This window comes from Alligator mississippiensis, chromosome 10 (assembly GCF_030867095.1).
Source record: "Alligator mississippiensis isolate rAllMis1 chromosome 10, rAllMis1, whole genome shotgun sequence".
Lineage (NCBI taxonomy): Eukaryota > Metazoa > Chordata > Crocodylia > Alligatoridae > Alligator > Alligator mississippiensis.
This window is the reverse complement of record NC_081833.1, coordinates 4,408,971-4,425,863: the sequence shown is the minus strand read 5'-3', so window position 1 is coordinate 4,425,863 and position 16,893 is coordinate 4,408,971. Positions and strand designations below refer to the sequence as shown.

Genomic DNA, 16,893 nt, shown 5'->3' with positions numbered 1-16,893 from the left:
CTCCATCCACATCTCTTGTTAGGGGCCATTTCTGCCTTGACATCTGGAAGGAATCAGCCAACCAGCGATGGCAAGGTGAAACGGCAGTCATGAAGACCTTATCTTTCAAGGCCTTATTTATGTGTATGCAAGTATATAGCAATCGGCAGAAATTGTGGTGTATTCATTTCTCCCTTCTGATTATGTTTGTTCATCTTCTTAGATGGTCAGATGTGTGGGGTTTGCATTGTGTCTACCTAGGGACTGGCTAAACGTCTAATTCACTGGAGCCCTATCTTGTTTGGGGCCCTGGGTGCCGCTGTAATAACAACATTAGTAGCAATCGCCTGAAAGAGGGCAAGAGGGTCCCTTGCAAGAGGCTCTGAAGAACATGAGTAGATGCCTAGAAATAAAAAACAAAAGAATGGAAAAGGCACAGAAGAAAATATACTTCCAAAGATGATACCAGATGGAGAACAAGGATGCGGCTAGATGGGAGAGGAAGGTGATCTGGAGGGTTGAAAGAGTGAAAGCCTTTAAAGAAAATATGGGGATGGAATACAGGAAGGGGACAGCATATTATATCTTCTTCTGGATACTGCCACATTTCAGGCATCCCCAGCTGCACACTCACCTTGCAATCATACCTTGACGGTGCTGATAGATGAAGGGCTGTGAAGCCTTCAGAAAGTCTGGATATGCACTGAGTCATTACTGCACTCGAGCTCACCTAATAGATTCACATCACTAACGGAGGATTAAACTGGCTGCTGCATTTTTGCTCAGCGCACAGAGCAGTCAGTACCGAGCAGTCATGTGCAAGAATGTAATGCAGATAAGCATCACATCTGCACGACTTGTCAGAAGGGTGTCGGGGACAACCCACTCCCAGCACCAAGCATCGGCATCTGCTACGTTGGATGTTTAATCCTTCCAACTACAAGGTTGTCATTCACGCCTGCATTCCCCCTTTGTGTGAGCAAGGCCACAGAGACGAGGGGACAGGGAAAGTGCCCCAAAGAGACAGCTGAGTGAAAGGTGCCCATCACGGAGTGGTGCTTAAAAGTGCAGTATTTGGAGAAGCATAGAAAAGACCCTCCCCGCTCCCCCCCCACCACCACTGGAGACCTAAAATCCAGGTCTCCTGTTTCCTTTGCTGGGACGTCTCACCTCTGTCTGCTTTAAGGGGTGAGGTGGGAAGTGGAGACCAAGATACATTCCCAGAGGGGGTTGAAACCCCCCTCCATTCACAATAACAGCAAAGGCTCTTTGGAAACATGATGAGAAAAGCTATGGACTTTAGGCTTATTTGCAATAAGTGGAAATGAATTAGGTGCCCCCTCCAAAAACATCTAGAGGGTATAAAAATAACTCAAAATGTATGCCAAAGGCCAAATCACTCCTAAAATATAGTTGTCGTTCTTAATGCACAACGGCGACTGAGACCTAAGTGGACCTGAAAGTTTAGGGCCAAAATATCTGCAGGAGTAAGTCCATTATCCTTGGTTGAGTTGCACTTTATAGGAATTTAGTTTCCTGATGTATACAGGGGTTGTAAGACTCTGTGTTGGTGCAGATCTGCTCCTTCTTCTGTCTATCTTATGCCAGGCTCACTGCTGGTGGTCAAAGAATTATACTCAATATCGGTGGCGCAGAATCTGAGGTCTTTATTCAGTGAATGAGTTAAATTTAACCCATTAAGGACTTCAAGATGTCAAAACCCATTAAGGACTTACATACAGGCTGGGGAGTTCCCTTCTTGAAAGCACAGAGGCAGAAAGGGATCTCGGAGTCATTATTGACTCCAAGATGAACATGAGCCGCCAATGCCAGACCGCAGCCAGCAAGGCCAGCCAGACCTTGTCATGCATCCAAAGGTGCATCTCAAGCCGGTCCAGAGAGGTGATCCTCCCCCTCTATGTGACTTTGGTCAGGCCACAGTTGGAGTACTGCATCCAGTACTGGGCGCCGCACTTCAGGAGGGATGTAGCCAGCCTGGAGAGGGTTCAGAGGAGGCCACCCGCTTGGTGCAAGGGCAGCAGGACAGGCCCTACGAGGAGAGACTGAGGGACCTGAACCTGTTCAGCCTCAGCAGGAGGAAGCTGAGGGGGGACCTGGTGGCTGCCTACAAGCTCATCAGGGGAGATCAAAAGCAAATAGGCAGAGCCCTTTTCTTCCCAGCACCACCTGGGGTGACAAGGAACAATGGTCATAAGCTGATGGAGAACAGGTTTAGGTTGGAAATCAGAAGGCAATATTTTACAGTTAGGGTGGCCAAAATCTGGAACCAACTTCCCAGGGAAGTGATCCTCGCCCCTACCTTAGACAAATTCAAGAGGAGGTTGGATGATCACCTGTCTGGGGTCTTGCGAACCCAGCATTCGTTCCTGCCTGTGGCAGGGGGTCAGGCTAGATGATCTGTTCTGGTCCCTCCTTACCCTAGCTACTATGATACTATGATACTACGATGTGGCCTCTAAGTTTCAGACTGCAAATGTTTCCAGAGGTATTGAATCAAGGGCCACAGAAGTGGGATGAGGCTACGTTTTGGGAGCATCGTTGTTCTGGGCTAATCATTTCAAACGGACAGATCTAGAAAGCCACAGATTTTATGGGATTAGGATCCAAGTACTCAAGAACTGGCCTCCAGCCCTCGTCTGGGAGCTGCTCTTACTTATGCCCACAGGCTGGGCTGTGGAGCCGTGTCCTGAGCGGAGGTGCTGGACCCTCCTGCCATGTGTGCACCCACGCTAGCTGAAAGCAGTGCTAGTGCTGAGAGTTGATTGACACGGAGGATGTTTTCCTCTGACTCCAGATGCGTTTTTGCACTGCAGGAACTATGTTTAAAAGGCTTGGTTCAGTCATGTGTCCCTTTCCCTCAAAGAGCTGTCAGCTTTTGTGCAAGAGCTCTGACCTCGGAAGATGCCGAGGTTCCTTTCTGATCCCATGCTGCACAATACACAGCCAGTGCAAAGTGGGGGAAGGTTCAGGACTGACTTTGGGAAGCTCTGGGAAAGGCTTCCTGAGCTGCATGTAATGGGCCTGCAGCTCCTTCCAGTTGTAAACCCGTGTCGCTGGATGCCATCAGAGCAGACGTGGGTAAGCACAGGAAATCCTGCGTGGCAGGAAGCATGTCTCCTTCCCCAGTGAAACGCACCAAGCATGTTCTCAAGTTCTCTCATTGCTTGGGTCCGATCCAAGTTTTAACCCCCAGTCAGAGGCTCCTGTTAAAGATCCCATTTCAAGTGTAGTCTTCCAATAGCTGGTCCAAGCCAGGACTTGGTTACAGCCAATGACAGCGCGAGCTGTTATATGAAAGATTTAAAATATGAGAGGCACTTATTTAATCAGAGGAATAACCACAACATTTTCACACATATTTATTGATGTTTTTAATTATTTATCCTAATGCAACTATTGGCCTGATGAGGGGTTTGGGACTGGTGCTTTTTTAAGTTGTTCTACTGGCTCCAAAATGGTTTCCTTTTTTTTCTATTTTGTTTTTTTTAGCTAGCTTATTACATGCAGGGGATGTTTCCTGATTTGAGCATTGCTCTGAAGCTACAGGATGGTGATTGAGCACACATCACCAAAAGCTGCAATGGGTATCCCCGTAGATAGGGTGTGTAGGATTACCCTTAAAAAGTTAAGCCAGGTTTGCCTTTCATAGGTATCTGAGACACCTGTAATTTCCTGTTCTATTGAAAGGAAAACGATGGAAACTATTGCTGTTGAAAAAAAAAATCTGTCCCTTTGAGGGCTGTTTGGAGTTTTTTGAGAATTGTTGTTGTTTTAATATTAAAGAGCAACCTCATTGGACTTCACTTCATTTGTTGTGCGAGCTGAATGATGTCAGCAGATTAAAACCAGCGGTGAATTAGACACATGCCATTTGTCTTTCTTGGAAGATAACATTGTCCTTTCCAGCTGAAGCTCTGTTGGATTTCCTAATACAGGGTAGGGTGTTAAAGCATCCATCCAACAGAAAGGACCTTGGCTTGACAAGTCAGGCACTATGTAAGAAATCTGGGCTTTGAGACAATTCCAGCTGTACTTTACCAAGATTAAATAAAGCTTAAAAATCTACTTCCTCCTGAAACGCCTTCTTCCACTGGATGCATGTCCTTTGTATGATCCAAGTGGTAGCGTTACATCGCTATGCATGCATGTGCTTCCCAAAGTAGAACGCATCCACAGGAAAGGGCTGCCTTTGTTTGCCTGGCGTTGGATAATAAATCCATCAGATCTTTCCTGTATTGCAGGCATTTCCAGCTGCTCAGGGAGTGGATGAAGCCCCTGCTACAGGCACATTAAGAGCGGAGCTGAAAAAATACTGGATTGAAAAGGTGAGATTTAATAACATTTTTTACAAGGCCAAATTTTACTCTTAATTATATTTGTACAACCCCCTTGATGCCAGCTGAGTTGCATATTAAACTTTGGGCAGAATTTGGCACAGAAATGTGCAATTTAATAAAGGCAGATGAGACAAGGACTAGTATTTTGCCCTTGTAGGTTCTCAAAGCAGTTAATGAGCAGCCATTAAGCCAGCCCCAGACACTCCTGTGGGTGGTAGATGGAGAGAATTATACCTGTTTTGTGGAGAGATGGTTCAGTACAAAACCCAAATCAAATGAAATGGTTCTGAATCATGCCCTATGGCTAAGAAGGCTAAATTTCACTTTCAGTCACATCAGAAGAATCCTAAATAAATCCTAACTGGAGCAAAGTCAGAGGAGCCCCCTATTTGTATTGACCAACATCCATGCCCAGCCAGAACCCAGTGCACGGATATAACCCAGGGATAATGTCATCTAAACATTTTCTGAGCACTATTTTGCAGTTTGGAGCAGAGGCTCATGTCAGCTCCTTACTTTTCCCTATCCCCCACCCCTCTGTCCTAGTTTTCATTGATGTCACTTGTCCTCCGACCAGCAGCTCTGTTCCAAGACCTATAGCATTTGCCTCGCCAGAGCTGGGTAAGCTGCCAGAAATCCAAAGGCAGGTCTTCCCCTGGAAACATTGTGTGAAATGTATGATGCGCCTGGTTTTAACCACAGCTGCTCTTTGCAACCTTGAGTTTAGACCCTGCCTTTTGACACCGTGCTATCAATGTCTGTATCCATATGCCCTGATGCTGCTCTTATTGAGAGCTGCCCACTTTTGTGCACCCCCTACCCAATGTGAAATTTGGTGTTGAGTGAGCCCTCGCCCTGACAAACTGAAACCTCTAGGGCACCTCTCAAATTCCTTTGATTCAACCTCCCGTGCCAGACAGTTAGTGGAAGCATGCACTGTAAAAGACCCCAGCGCTGAACTTGCTTTAATTGGTTTACAGATAATGGAGATCTACAACTACTCCGAATATGACTATGACTACGGAAATGTTTCTGATATCGATTACAGCTCGTATAGCTTGGGGCCTAGCTCATTGCACAACACAGAGGAAATTATTAGGATCCTTTCAGTTGTAATCTATAGTATCACCTGCCTGCTGGGGATCGTGGGGAATGGTCTGGTCATTGCAATCATAATTTTCAAGATGAAGAAGTCTGTCAATGCCATTTGGTTTCTCAACCTGGCAGCTGCTGACTTTCTCTTCAGCGTCTTCCTGCCCTTAAATATTGCTTACACAGCTATGAAGTACAACTGGATATTTGGCACAGCCATGTGTAAGCTGAACTCCTACCTCTTGAACCTCAACATGTACACCAGTGTGTTTTTGCTAACCATGATCAGCATCGACCGCTACCTCTTGGTGTTTTTCCCTATCTGGTCCCAAAACCATCGAACCCCGAAGCTGGCGTGTCTGGTTTGCTTCATCATCTGGACAATCAGCTTCATGATGAGTTCCCCGTCCCTGATTTTCCGGGACACTGAGCATGTCGGCCAAAATGTGGTTTGTTTTAGCAACTTCTCTTTGTCCAGTAATAAGTCTTATCACTCTCTGGGTGTGATGAGGCACAAGATGGTGACTGTCACTAGGTTTCTGGCAGGGTTCGTCATTCCCATCACCATCATCACACTCTGTTATATCCGCATTGTCTGCAAGCTGAAAAACAGCCGCCTCACCAAATCCAAAAAGCCCTTCAAGATCATTGTCACCATCATTGTGACTTTCTTCCTCTGCTGGAGCCCCTACCATATCCTGCACTTCCTGGAAATGCAGCCCCACAAAACCCTCTTGTCAGTATTAGAAGTTGGCATCCCCATCACCACGGCACTTGCTACATTTAACAGCTGCATGAATCCTGTCCTTTATGTCTTCATGGGCCAGGACTTTAAAAAATTCAAGATAAGTGTCTTCTCCAGACTGGTGAATGCCATAAGTGAAGACACTGCTCACTCCAGTCTTGTTCACAGGAGCTTCTCTAAGACGGTTTCAATGACCGAGAAGGAGACTATACTGCTCTAGTCCCTACCTCAGATGCTTTTGGCACCCAAAACACAGACTCTTTTCAGTATTTCCTTAGGGGAAGAGGCAACTGCACTGAGATCTAGGAGTGTGTCCTGAGCTCTGGTTTCAGAAGACGTTTCAGGGGACCTTAAGAAAGTGCCTGTATTTTCTTGATGTAATCTGTGTATTAACTCGATTTTGTGGCCTTACTGCATCTGATACAGTGCCATAAATTTTCAGTAGAGATCCTCTAGTTTGGAGAGCCAGCAAATCAATGCCCTTGGTCATGAAAAATTGGACAAACCACTGGGTATTTTATATGCAGACTCAGTGCTTATGATGGAAGGTTTTCACGTGCCTTTTCCTCCTCCTTCCACACTTTCTTTCTTATGCCTCCCGAACTGCTTGAGAGAAGGAGATCGTTACTTCAAGTCAGACCGAGTCCAAACCTCGGATAAGGATTTGGAATTTGGACCTTTGTGGTCAAGACGCCTTTCCACCTTGCATATTGCTGACTGCTGGACTAGTTCATTCAGTCAGTCTCCTGCCCAAATCAAAGCCTTAAAAACTGTCCATCCTTGCACTTCACTCTGTGCTCCTGGTGATTGCACACGTGCACACACAGTCATGTACATGTATAAATCTCACTTCGTGCCAACAACTGCACAGTTTATAAATTGCAGCCCTGGTTGAGACAATACCGTCTTAAATGACTAGACAACCAGGTCATGCTGAAGTTTATGGAGTCCAAGGAAACCACAGAGACTCATGACCAAGAGAGAGAAACATGCAGAACAGAGAAGCCGGGATTGCTTCTTAAAATATATGTTGGGGAGAAGACCGTGACTTGTAATGCTTTACTTTGAGAGCATCTTTTGAATGCCCATCATACCCGGTGGGCTGAAAGGATGATTATCCTATAATTGTAATACATACTGCTTATCCTGGGGGGGAAATCATGTTAGACATTGTATATAGTGATGCATATAGCCACTTAACCAGCCTCTTAAAGGCACATAATATATTGGTAGCAGCACAACAGGGTTTTCAGCTGTCTGCAAACACTCCCTACTCACCGAATCAGAGAAGGTAAAGAAAAAAGAACAAAAGCTGGACAGCCGCAGCATGGGGGTTAGCATCCGTTCTTATGACACCATGCACGTGTTTCTGGTACACCGATTTCCAGTGCTGCTGCCTGATTTCTCCTTCGATGGAAGCCAGCACAGCACATGGCAACCCTAGTCAGGAATAAAGTATCTAATTAAAATGAGCCCAAATGAAAATCCCATTAGGGGAGACACTACATGGTCATGTTAGAAAAGGCATATGGTTTTATTGAAATGCCTCTAAAAGCCTAAAACATTTAATGCCAAATTAATCCCCTTCCTGCAGTCTTTTGAATTTGCTATTAATTCTGAGGAACAGAAAACAAAATCTCCCTAAGGTGCCTGGGCCATTGTACAATGCGAAACAAATTTGCCTCTTGACCCCTGCAGCAATTGGCTTAAGCTCAGAGGCAGGGGATTAGTTTTCAAAGTGGGGGTGGACAGCCCTGATCAGAAGGGTTTAGCTGTAATGGGTGAGAATCTCGGATCGAGCGATGGAAGCAGGCAGACAGAAATATGCGCAGGATTCCAGATGTCATCGCATTTTTTAAATTGAAATGATAGCTTATTGGCACCAGCAGGCAGCATAAAGGCTCTTAGGCAGCTGATTTGTCCGGTCAAGAGATTTCTCCTTTCTAAGAGCTGTATCCTCGATGTGTTTTAATCTATAAATAGGATCAGCAGGAAGAGCTGCGTCTCAGAAGTTTTAAAGGTGCAAACAAAGATCTTCCTGTCCTCATAAGACAGGAGGTTCAGGAAGGACAGACCCGTTGGGTGGCAGTCTGCTGCGGGCCAACATGCAACCCATACAAATGGAGGCTGGAGGCCATTGGGAGCTGAGAACTGCTTTCTCTCACCTCTTCCACACTCATTACTCTTCTCTTCCTCTTTAGATAAGTCTGTTAGGCTGGGATGGGGCATGGCTGACTTGATGCTACCTGAGAGTGATGTCTCATCGAGGACTCCCTCCTGGGCCTTTTGGACCTTGCAGGTGGCACCAAGCATCCAGAACGGGCCCAGTCATCGTGTCGGCGTACAAGGCTGGCTTTGCTAAACCACAGAGCAGCGGTGGCTGAGCAGGGGTGCTGAACCATCCAGCATAGGCATGTAGGGGTGGTCTAAGAGCACTGGGAGCAATGCTCACTATGTTGCTCATGCCTGCTCCTCTGTGCTGCGCCTTGCATCCTCTGCCAACAGCTGCCTGAGCACAAGGAAGCCGGTACCCACCATACATGCTCCTTTAGGACTAAGTCATTGCAGTCAGGCACCTTCCCAGTATACCAGGGAACATGTCTCCGTGACCGTCCTCCTGGGCTCTAGTGCCTGTGTCCACGAGCATTCGCTGCAGGGCCCAGCAGGAAAGCAGAATATCCTCTGGCACCTGCCTCGTGCAGCCTGCCTTTCAGTCACCCTGCAGCTTGAAGACACCGCCTGCTTTTTCACTTCTGTGACCAGTCGTGATTTCCCAACAGCAAGGCTCCTAAGATAGGTGTCCAGCTCCCCTTGATTTTCAGAGCACGACGTTCCCTTCAGTACTATTGAATGCCCCAGCTGTAACCTCAGAGAGAAAATGCAGGGAGGAATGGAGATGACTTTGTACAAGGTGTTTAGCATAAGACAACGCGCCTACAATTTATACCGGCATTGAAACACACTGCCTTTGTATGTCTTCTCATTAACAATGATTAATTCCATATATGGTTCCAGTCTTTTTTGCATGCAATTATATGTGTCAGAGGAAAATTGTTTTCTGTAGTAGGATGAAAACATGTATCCCGGGAGTACAGCAATAGCCAGAGGATGGTAGAATATGAGTAGACCTATGGGGTGTGGAAGTGAAACCAGAGCTTCATGAGATGGAGCAATAGAGGGGGGTAACATTCAGTACTTCCAAAACACATGGATCTCATAGGGGAATGTGGATCCACAAGATCTGTAGACATGAGCAGACCATAAGGAGATTTTGATCCAGGCCCAGTCACATTTTGAACCAAATGCCAAAAAGGTGCTGAGTTCATTCAGAGACTCACAGAAACTCAGGGCAGGGAGGGACCTTGAGAGGTCATCTAGTCCAACCCCGCTCACTAAGACAGGGTCCGTACCCCTAGATCCTCCCTGATAGATGTTTCTCTGACCCATCTGGATAATGTCCAGTGAAGGAGAATCCATACCTTCCCTGGCACCCCAATTCCAGGGCTGTGCTATTCTTTCCCTAATATCTGACCTACACCTTCTTCACTGCAAATTAAAGCTGATTTCTCCAAGACCTGGTGAGCAATAGTTCAGCATCACCCTGAGATCCAGGCTGGGAGGGATTCTTTGTATTCCTGAGCTTATCAGCCAGGCTTACCTGCCTCAGTTGCCCTACGCTTTTTCCAAGCCAGTTGACAGGGGTCCCCACCGGGGGAGATGGGGGACTGGGAAGGCCAAGGTTGAGGTGTCCTCTGAAGAGAGGGGGGGAAAAATAATGCAGCCAAGGCTGGCATTATCCTTCCTGCAGTGTCCAACTTCACGGGGGCGGAGTGGCAGGGGAGGGCACCGTCAAGGAGATTGAGGAACAAAGGGGTTAGAGACAGCCCTGTTCCCCTCGCGCAGCTGAGCAGAAGTGGCAGGTGTGCTGCCTCCTCAGCAGCGGCGCAGGCAGTCTGAGCTCATTGGAAAGAAAACTTGAAATGACTGCCATCCACCCCCTCCAAAAGGACATCTGAGCGGCAGGGGTGGCCCACGAGCTCCAGGCAGCACCGAAGGTTACCCGGGCTGGTTCTGCAGTGGGCGGAAGAGCAAGCAAACTGTGTCATCCCTGCTGTTTTTTCTGATGTGAACTACAGTCAATTGAGGACCAAGATGAGAATACTAAACGTTTTGCTGCAAGCGAGGCTGAAAAACAGGTCTCTGGAGGTGAGCTGAGGACATTTATCCACTTATCCTCTCTCATTTGGGTCTGCATTGTGCTCCGATTGCTGGATCTCAGTTGAGGTGGCAGGCAAGTTATCTCCAGGCGCCTAGGAGTGCATGGTGGTAATTGCCAATCTTTCCCCCTTCGGCCAGATGCCAAGGAGGAAAGTGCACACTGGGGGGGTTACAGTCCTCTGGAGAATCATTATGGGAAACATTCAGGTCGCAAGAGGACTGGTGGAACATGTGCTGCGCAGAGAGACCCGGGGAGAGAGCAGCATCCTCGAAACATCTGGCTTGTGAATCGTGGCCCAAATGGCATCTTTCCAGGAAAGCTCCAAATCTCTCCCTCCCCATCACATCCGCACTTCTCTAGGCAGCACACTGAGTGCCTGGCTCAGATGGTTCCCCGCTTGCCCCGCCTGCGTCATATGTGTACAAGGCTTCCAGCCAACAGGAACATGGGCTGCGGGACTTTGGACCAGCGGTGCCAAGAAACACAAGTCTCCACTCCTCACTCTGGGATTTAAGGAGAGCTCTTTCACCACGCAGAGTACTAGTCGTCGATGGCCTCTTTGTGCCTACATATGCACTTGCAGGAGGACAACGTGACCCCAAACCCCTGAGCAGGTCTCCTCTCTTCCAACAGACACACATACGCACATACCCCATCTCTCTCCTGAATCTCCTGCTGGCCACTGCCAGCCCCACGGGGTCCAAAGCCATGAATCAGGCCTCCAAAATCAGACAATTAGAACCATGAGATGACTTTAAAAAAAATAATTAGGGGTTCTTTGCCTTCAGGTTCCTGAGCCCCATTGACACATGGGCCAGAAATTTACTGCATTTTACTCATTTTTTATTTTTAATAAAAGCCAAAAGTCTCACTTCTTCTAATGCCCCCTAGAGTCAGGGCTTTAACACCAGGTATTACAAGATGTGCAATGCTGGCATGACTGTTGGCAACAATAGACTGAACGTGGGCCCAGCAAGTGATGTCTATATAACGTGATTCTGCCTGATGAGGAGATATCACACACATCCTTAATCAAGCAAACAAGATCCTCAAAGACACACACACTCCAACAGGCAGCATCCTGATCGTTTTGGGGATCGTTTCAGGGCTGTCTGGTGGTCAGTTAACAGCCATTGCAAAAGGTTTGGTCCCTTCTCAAAAAAAATTAAAAAAAATCCTCCGGCATATCACAGAAAGTGGTTTCTAGCCTGTCGACTCGAATGGACTAGAGAATGATATCCCTCCTACACAATTAGCAGCATGCTTGCAAAAACCTATAGAAAGTGATCATCCCTGCTTCAATTATATGAGTGAAAAATCCACTAGACTCAGAGGTAAAGCCCAAATTGACTTCAGTGAGGCCAAGCTTCCACCCTACATGCTTTCTATAGCACCCTTTTGCTTTGATCCCAGTTTGGTTTTCCTGCAAAAAAAAATAAAAATACTGGAGCTAAGCAAAAGCATGCTGAAGATAAATGACATGGGAGATGCCTCTCTTCCTTAGCACCCATCATGTAACTTTCCCTCCACTTGTGTTGCCTTTCAGCGAGGCCACATTGCCCATTCATAAATCTTGTCTAGAAAGGATGGGCTGAGCCGCTCTTTCTATCCAATTTCACGCACAGTTAATTTGGGAGATAATTCATGATTTTGACTCCTTGGCTGCCACCGCTGAGTGGACACCGGCACCATGCTTATTTATATGTTGATTTCTTCGTGGCGTACACTTCAGCAAAGTGCAGGAGGTGACCCAAAATCTCGAGAAGGTTGTATTATAAACATTCAAATTAAGGCACCGAATGTCCTAGGGTGACTGTCCAGTGGGATTCAGATCATCTGAGGACAGCTACTGTGGTCCTTTCAGTAGAGAAGGGCCCCAGGATAGGAAGCAGAACAAAAAAATAATCTCTCTGGAGAGGTATCCTGAGCCTCATTTTTTCCTGCTAGAGACTTTGATCAGGTGGTTCCCATACAAAGGAGATAAATGCATGTAAAACCCTGTTTGTTACCGCCCTATTCAATTCTATATTATTTTGCATAAGAGGATGAGTTTTGCTCCCTGGGGACAAGGGATCTTGGACTTAAATCCTGGGCTAGCTTGTCCCTAAGGCTTGGGATCCAGCTGTATTGTTTGGGGGATTCAGATGGGCTTAAGGCAGAAAGTACAGGGTGAGTATCTCTGACCCGGGACTGATTAAGGGCATCAGGATTTGGCTCATCGTTGTTGTTAGTTAATTAAGACTCACCACCCCACCAGGTAGGTAGGCAAGTGCTCTTGTTATACAGATAGAGAAACAGAGGCCTGCAGAAGTGGCCGTGACCTGCTTCAGGTCTCCTGGCAAGTTGGGCTGAGCTGGGCACGGTACCCAGGAGTCCCAGCCCGACTGTACGCCTCGTCGTTTTATTGATGAGAGCGAACCATGTGCAGAGGCTGCCGGATTCAGAGCCATTGCGATTCTTTCAGCCTCTGTGATGATGAATGTTAGCGATGTAGCAAGGTATTAACTGGGGGACTCTAATGATTTAAAGAGAGGAATACATCACCGCTTATAAGCACACCGCACCGCATCTGTTTACTAACACTAACATTAGAGAGAGGGTCCCTTAGGAAAAATAAACAGCAAAGATTTAATTTCTTCTGGAAGATTAGAACGGCTATTGACCAGCCTAGCAGAAGCAGCGACACTGGCAACACTCATTTCCCATCTTTACAAATTAATTAGCGCGCATCGTACGGGCAGGGCTGTTTCCTTTATGAGTGATCACTGCAAGGGGCTGCTTGGGGGGGAAGGAGAGAGGTTTAATTAATAGATGCCGAGAGACAGCTGTGCTCAGTAGTGCAACCTCCGGCTCCTGGCTCTGTAGCAGAAGGCGGCTTCTCCACCACCTCCGTCCTACGAGGAGGAAACAAGATGGGAAGGTGGAAACCTCTTAGTCCCATCTCCACTGGATAGATCCCTTTGCAAACCTCCTGAAAGGCTGCAGAAGACCCAGTCCTCCAGGATCCTCTCCTTCCTCCGCTGGAAAAGCACCGTCCTGGCGATACAAGGGCCTATTGAATACCCCTGGCTGTTACTCATCATTGGGAAGGCTTCAAGACTTGACCTCTCCAGAGAGCAGCGTGCCAGCCTCCCAGGTGAAGGAGAAGGTGCTGAGTCTCACATAACCAACTGCCTTGCCTCAATTGGGAGTCTGTGCACAGATAGCAGACAGTACCGATGTATTTATTTTAAAAAGAAACAGAAGAAGAAGCAAGTCAATAGGCAGCTCCCAGTAAAAAGACACTAAGCTATTTACAGGTTTCTGTCAGCGAAAGATCAAGCCAGACACAGATATAAACTGATTCACAAAGCCCGAGTAATTGAGCTACAGTGTCGAACTGTAGCAACTCCTCAGATAATACCAAACACTGAGAAGTGAGCTGGATTTCAAATAAATTATCAGACAGTTCCCCCCATGATGGTATTGCCTTGTTTCAAATCTATCAAGGGTTTTATCTGCATAATCTTGTTAGTGTCAACTTGATGGGGATACAGGATATCATCTGAACCCACTAAAGCTGTCAGTTAGATCATTTTTCATTAAAAAAAAATATTCAAAAATGCCTTCTCCTTTTACCAGCCTCAGAAAAGGCTGGTGGGAAGAGTGCTAGTGAGGTCTCACTGCAAAAAAAAAAGGTGCTCGTTTTGCATCCAGGGAAAGGGCAGGAATTCAGTCCAAGTAGAAAAAAAAGGCCTGGGTGTTATTTTTTCAGTACGAAGATTTAACTCCGTGTCCGCAGCCTGGGGTTTCTCGCTATTGCAGCGTACATCTGGCTAAAAATGCTGGGCTGCTGGCTTCCCCAGGGTTTTGCATGGGATTGGCTATCTTGTCTTTAATTGCTTGTGTTTCCCGGTGAAGACACAGTGCGGAAGGCAGTGGCTGAACCTGTGTCTTTATCTCATTTGCTGTGACTAATAGCCACTGGGAAGCCGACTAGGTGTAAATTATTTAGAGATGCAGAGCGTGGAGCAAGGAAGAAGCAAAATGTGAGAGAAAGGTCAAGCAGAAAACGGCGGAGCATGGAAATTGCAGGTTCTGGCAAAGCCATGAGCTTTCCCGGCTGATTTTAAAGCCAGCCACCGTAGGAGCCCGCCGAACAATTAAAATGTAACGAGCTAAGCATTGAGATCGCCAAAGCCAGCGGCTCTGTAAAGGCCGGCCAGCCCGTCAGGAAAAGCAAGGCCCTGTGCTCCGATCGAATCCATGCCGGCAGGCCCCTGTGTCTCTGTGGGTAGCTCCGGGATGGGAAGACGGAGCCAACTCCCAGCTCCATCGATGCCCTTCCTGAAGGGTTGCTCAGTCACCTGTGGGTGTCCTGCTTTCTCCAGGCCTGGACCGAGCTCCTTCAGGAGGTGGTCATTGCTGTGGGCATGTCCTTATTCCAAGATTGCCTTGAAATAACAGTGGCCACTAATTAGCTGCGTTGCAATGTCCTGTAACGAGTGTTTCACAGTGGTAACGGTGTCCTGGGGCTGCGTGGCAGGTATGCATTGGAGAAAGAACCGGAATAAAAAGGAAGGAGGACTTTTTTCCCTTCGCCCTGCAGAAAGGGCGAGCAGCCCATGAGATGGGTGGGCCCAGCTAGTCCACTGCACACAACCTCAACAAGGAGGGGTAGTTCATGATTCCTCCACCGATTCATCCCTCGTCTGTTGGCAGGGAAGACTCTGATCTCTCTCTGTCTGCTAGGGCAGCACACAGAGAGACCCATGGAGATCTTCAGGAATAGCTACTAGGCTTGAAGCTCACACCGGACTTAAATCCACATTGATTTTCAACTCTAGACCAGTTCAGAGGTCCCAGCCCTGCAGGCAGACCCATCGATGGGCCTGACCTCAGTCAGGGTGAGGATCAATAAGGATCTGTGCTAGTGACTTGGGCTGCAGCCTCTGGCTGAAGTGTCTTGGGGGACAGGGCAGAGGCACGCTATGAAGGTTGCCCCTGGAAAGGAAGACAAGCTCCATTTTATTTCCCTGGGTTATACTGGAGCAGGGGGAGCCAGGATCAGGAACACACAGAAAACCCGCTTTGATCCTTGAATGCGGCACGGCGTTTGGGGCGGGAGGGGGGGAATAAGACGGCTCCCACTGTTGACTGCAGGCGTTATTCCACATCAAGAGATCTTGGGTGGTAACAGGGAGAACAGCTCAAAATAACAATATTGAGCACTTGGCGCTTTTCATCTGCAGAGAGCTTGACACGTTTTAACTAATTAATCAGAGTGTCAGGGAAAGCATGAAAGCTTCCCCCAGCACATTTCTTACGGGGCGGGTGCGTTAATGATCTTATTCTGCCAGGCTTTATCTGGGTGGATGTCAGGGAGAGCTGCTCCGACTCTTACCGGAAGAGGGGGTTACAAGCTGAAACCTTTCCCACCAGAGCTGGGGTTGAAAACCCCTTTGGCCTAAGCAGGAAAATCTGAAATACATCATTAGGTTAGCAACAGTATTTTTGTTTTCAGTTGTCAACCTGTTACATGAGTTCAGTAATAAAAAGGGCATTTAAAGGTCAAATCTGAGCCGTAATTTCAGCCATAGGAAAAACCAAATGGAAATGTTTCTATTGAAGTAGTGATTGCATGGGTGTAGATCCCCCCCAGCAAAAAGCTGCGTAGTGGTGGTATTAGTAACCCAAATGGTTTAGCGCAGGACTCCCTGGAGATGATAGTTGCTGGAAAAAGAAATGCAGCATGGTTGAGACACTGAGATGGGATTCCCAGCTCTGCCACAGGCCCCCTGTATGGCCTTGGACATGTCACTTAGGCCTGGGTCTGGCAGAAGCCTGGAGCACCTGTAGTTACAGTTCTGCGCACGTGCCTTGAGGAACTGGGGGTGTAGCTCTTACCTAAAGCCCAGAGGGATCCCGAGGAGAGGTTCAAACCCACATCCCCCCCCCCCGGAAGGATGCCCAGGATGATCGACTATTGTGGGTCAAGCCCTTTCATCAGGGAAGCTGAGCGCAACACTTGACCTCTGGTCCCCATGAGGCCAGAGACAGGGGCAGGTTTAGGGGAGATCCAGCCCTTAGCACATGTTGAACGAATTGCCGCGTGGCAGGATACACCTGCAGCCGAGCTCCAGAGCGAGCGGCGGCAATTCCTGAGACCTTCACGGGGCTTGTAAACGCCTTGTGTCATCTGCGCACAACGCCCACGGCGTCAGGGGGAATCTGCCCGCCAGCAGCCCTGGGCGGGAGAGGGGGAGAGCCACCTGGCTGGGATGGATGCCGAGGAGAGGAGGCTCTCGATGAGGGAAAGGCTGAGCCCCGGGAGCAGAGCCATCCCCAAGGGCTTTGCATCAGAGCACGCAGCAGGAGAGAAGGCGAGTGCTCTACGTGACTCCGGCCTCTGAAAGCTAGGAGACAACAGTCCTCACCAAGACCTAAATTAAGGACACGTTGCATAAGCCCCGGCTCTATTTGTTTTTCATCATTCCCTGCTGTTTGCAGCCCCTCTCAGG

General features: G+C 47.9%; 1 protein-coding gene across 4 annotated transcripts in view; it reads left to right on the top strand.

The window, feature by feature from the left end:
• The window catches only part of CMKLR1 (chemerin chemokine-like receptor 1), a 151,071-nt gene extending 141,895 nt beyond the window's left edge, over positions 1-9,176 (top strand). For all 4 annotated transcript variants that reach the window (XM_006264171.4, XM_019486775.2, XM_019486774.2 and 1 more), the window contains exons 2-3: positions 4,242-4,325; positions 5,318-9,176. In XM_006264171.4, the coding sequence (XP_006264233.1) occupies positions 5,321-6,394 (1,074 nt within the window). In that variant the 5' untranslated portion in view covers positions 4,242-4,325; positions 5,318-5,320 and the 3' untranslated portion in view covers positions 6,395-9,176. The remainder of the gene's footprint in view (positions 1-4,241; positions 4,326-5,317) is intronic.
• Positions 9,177-16,893: the final 7,717 nt, after the last annotated feature.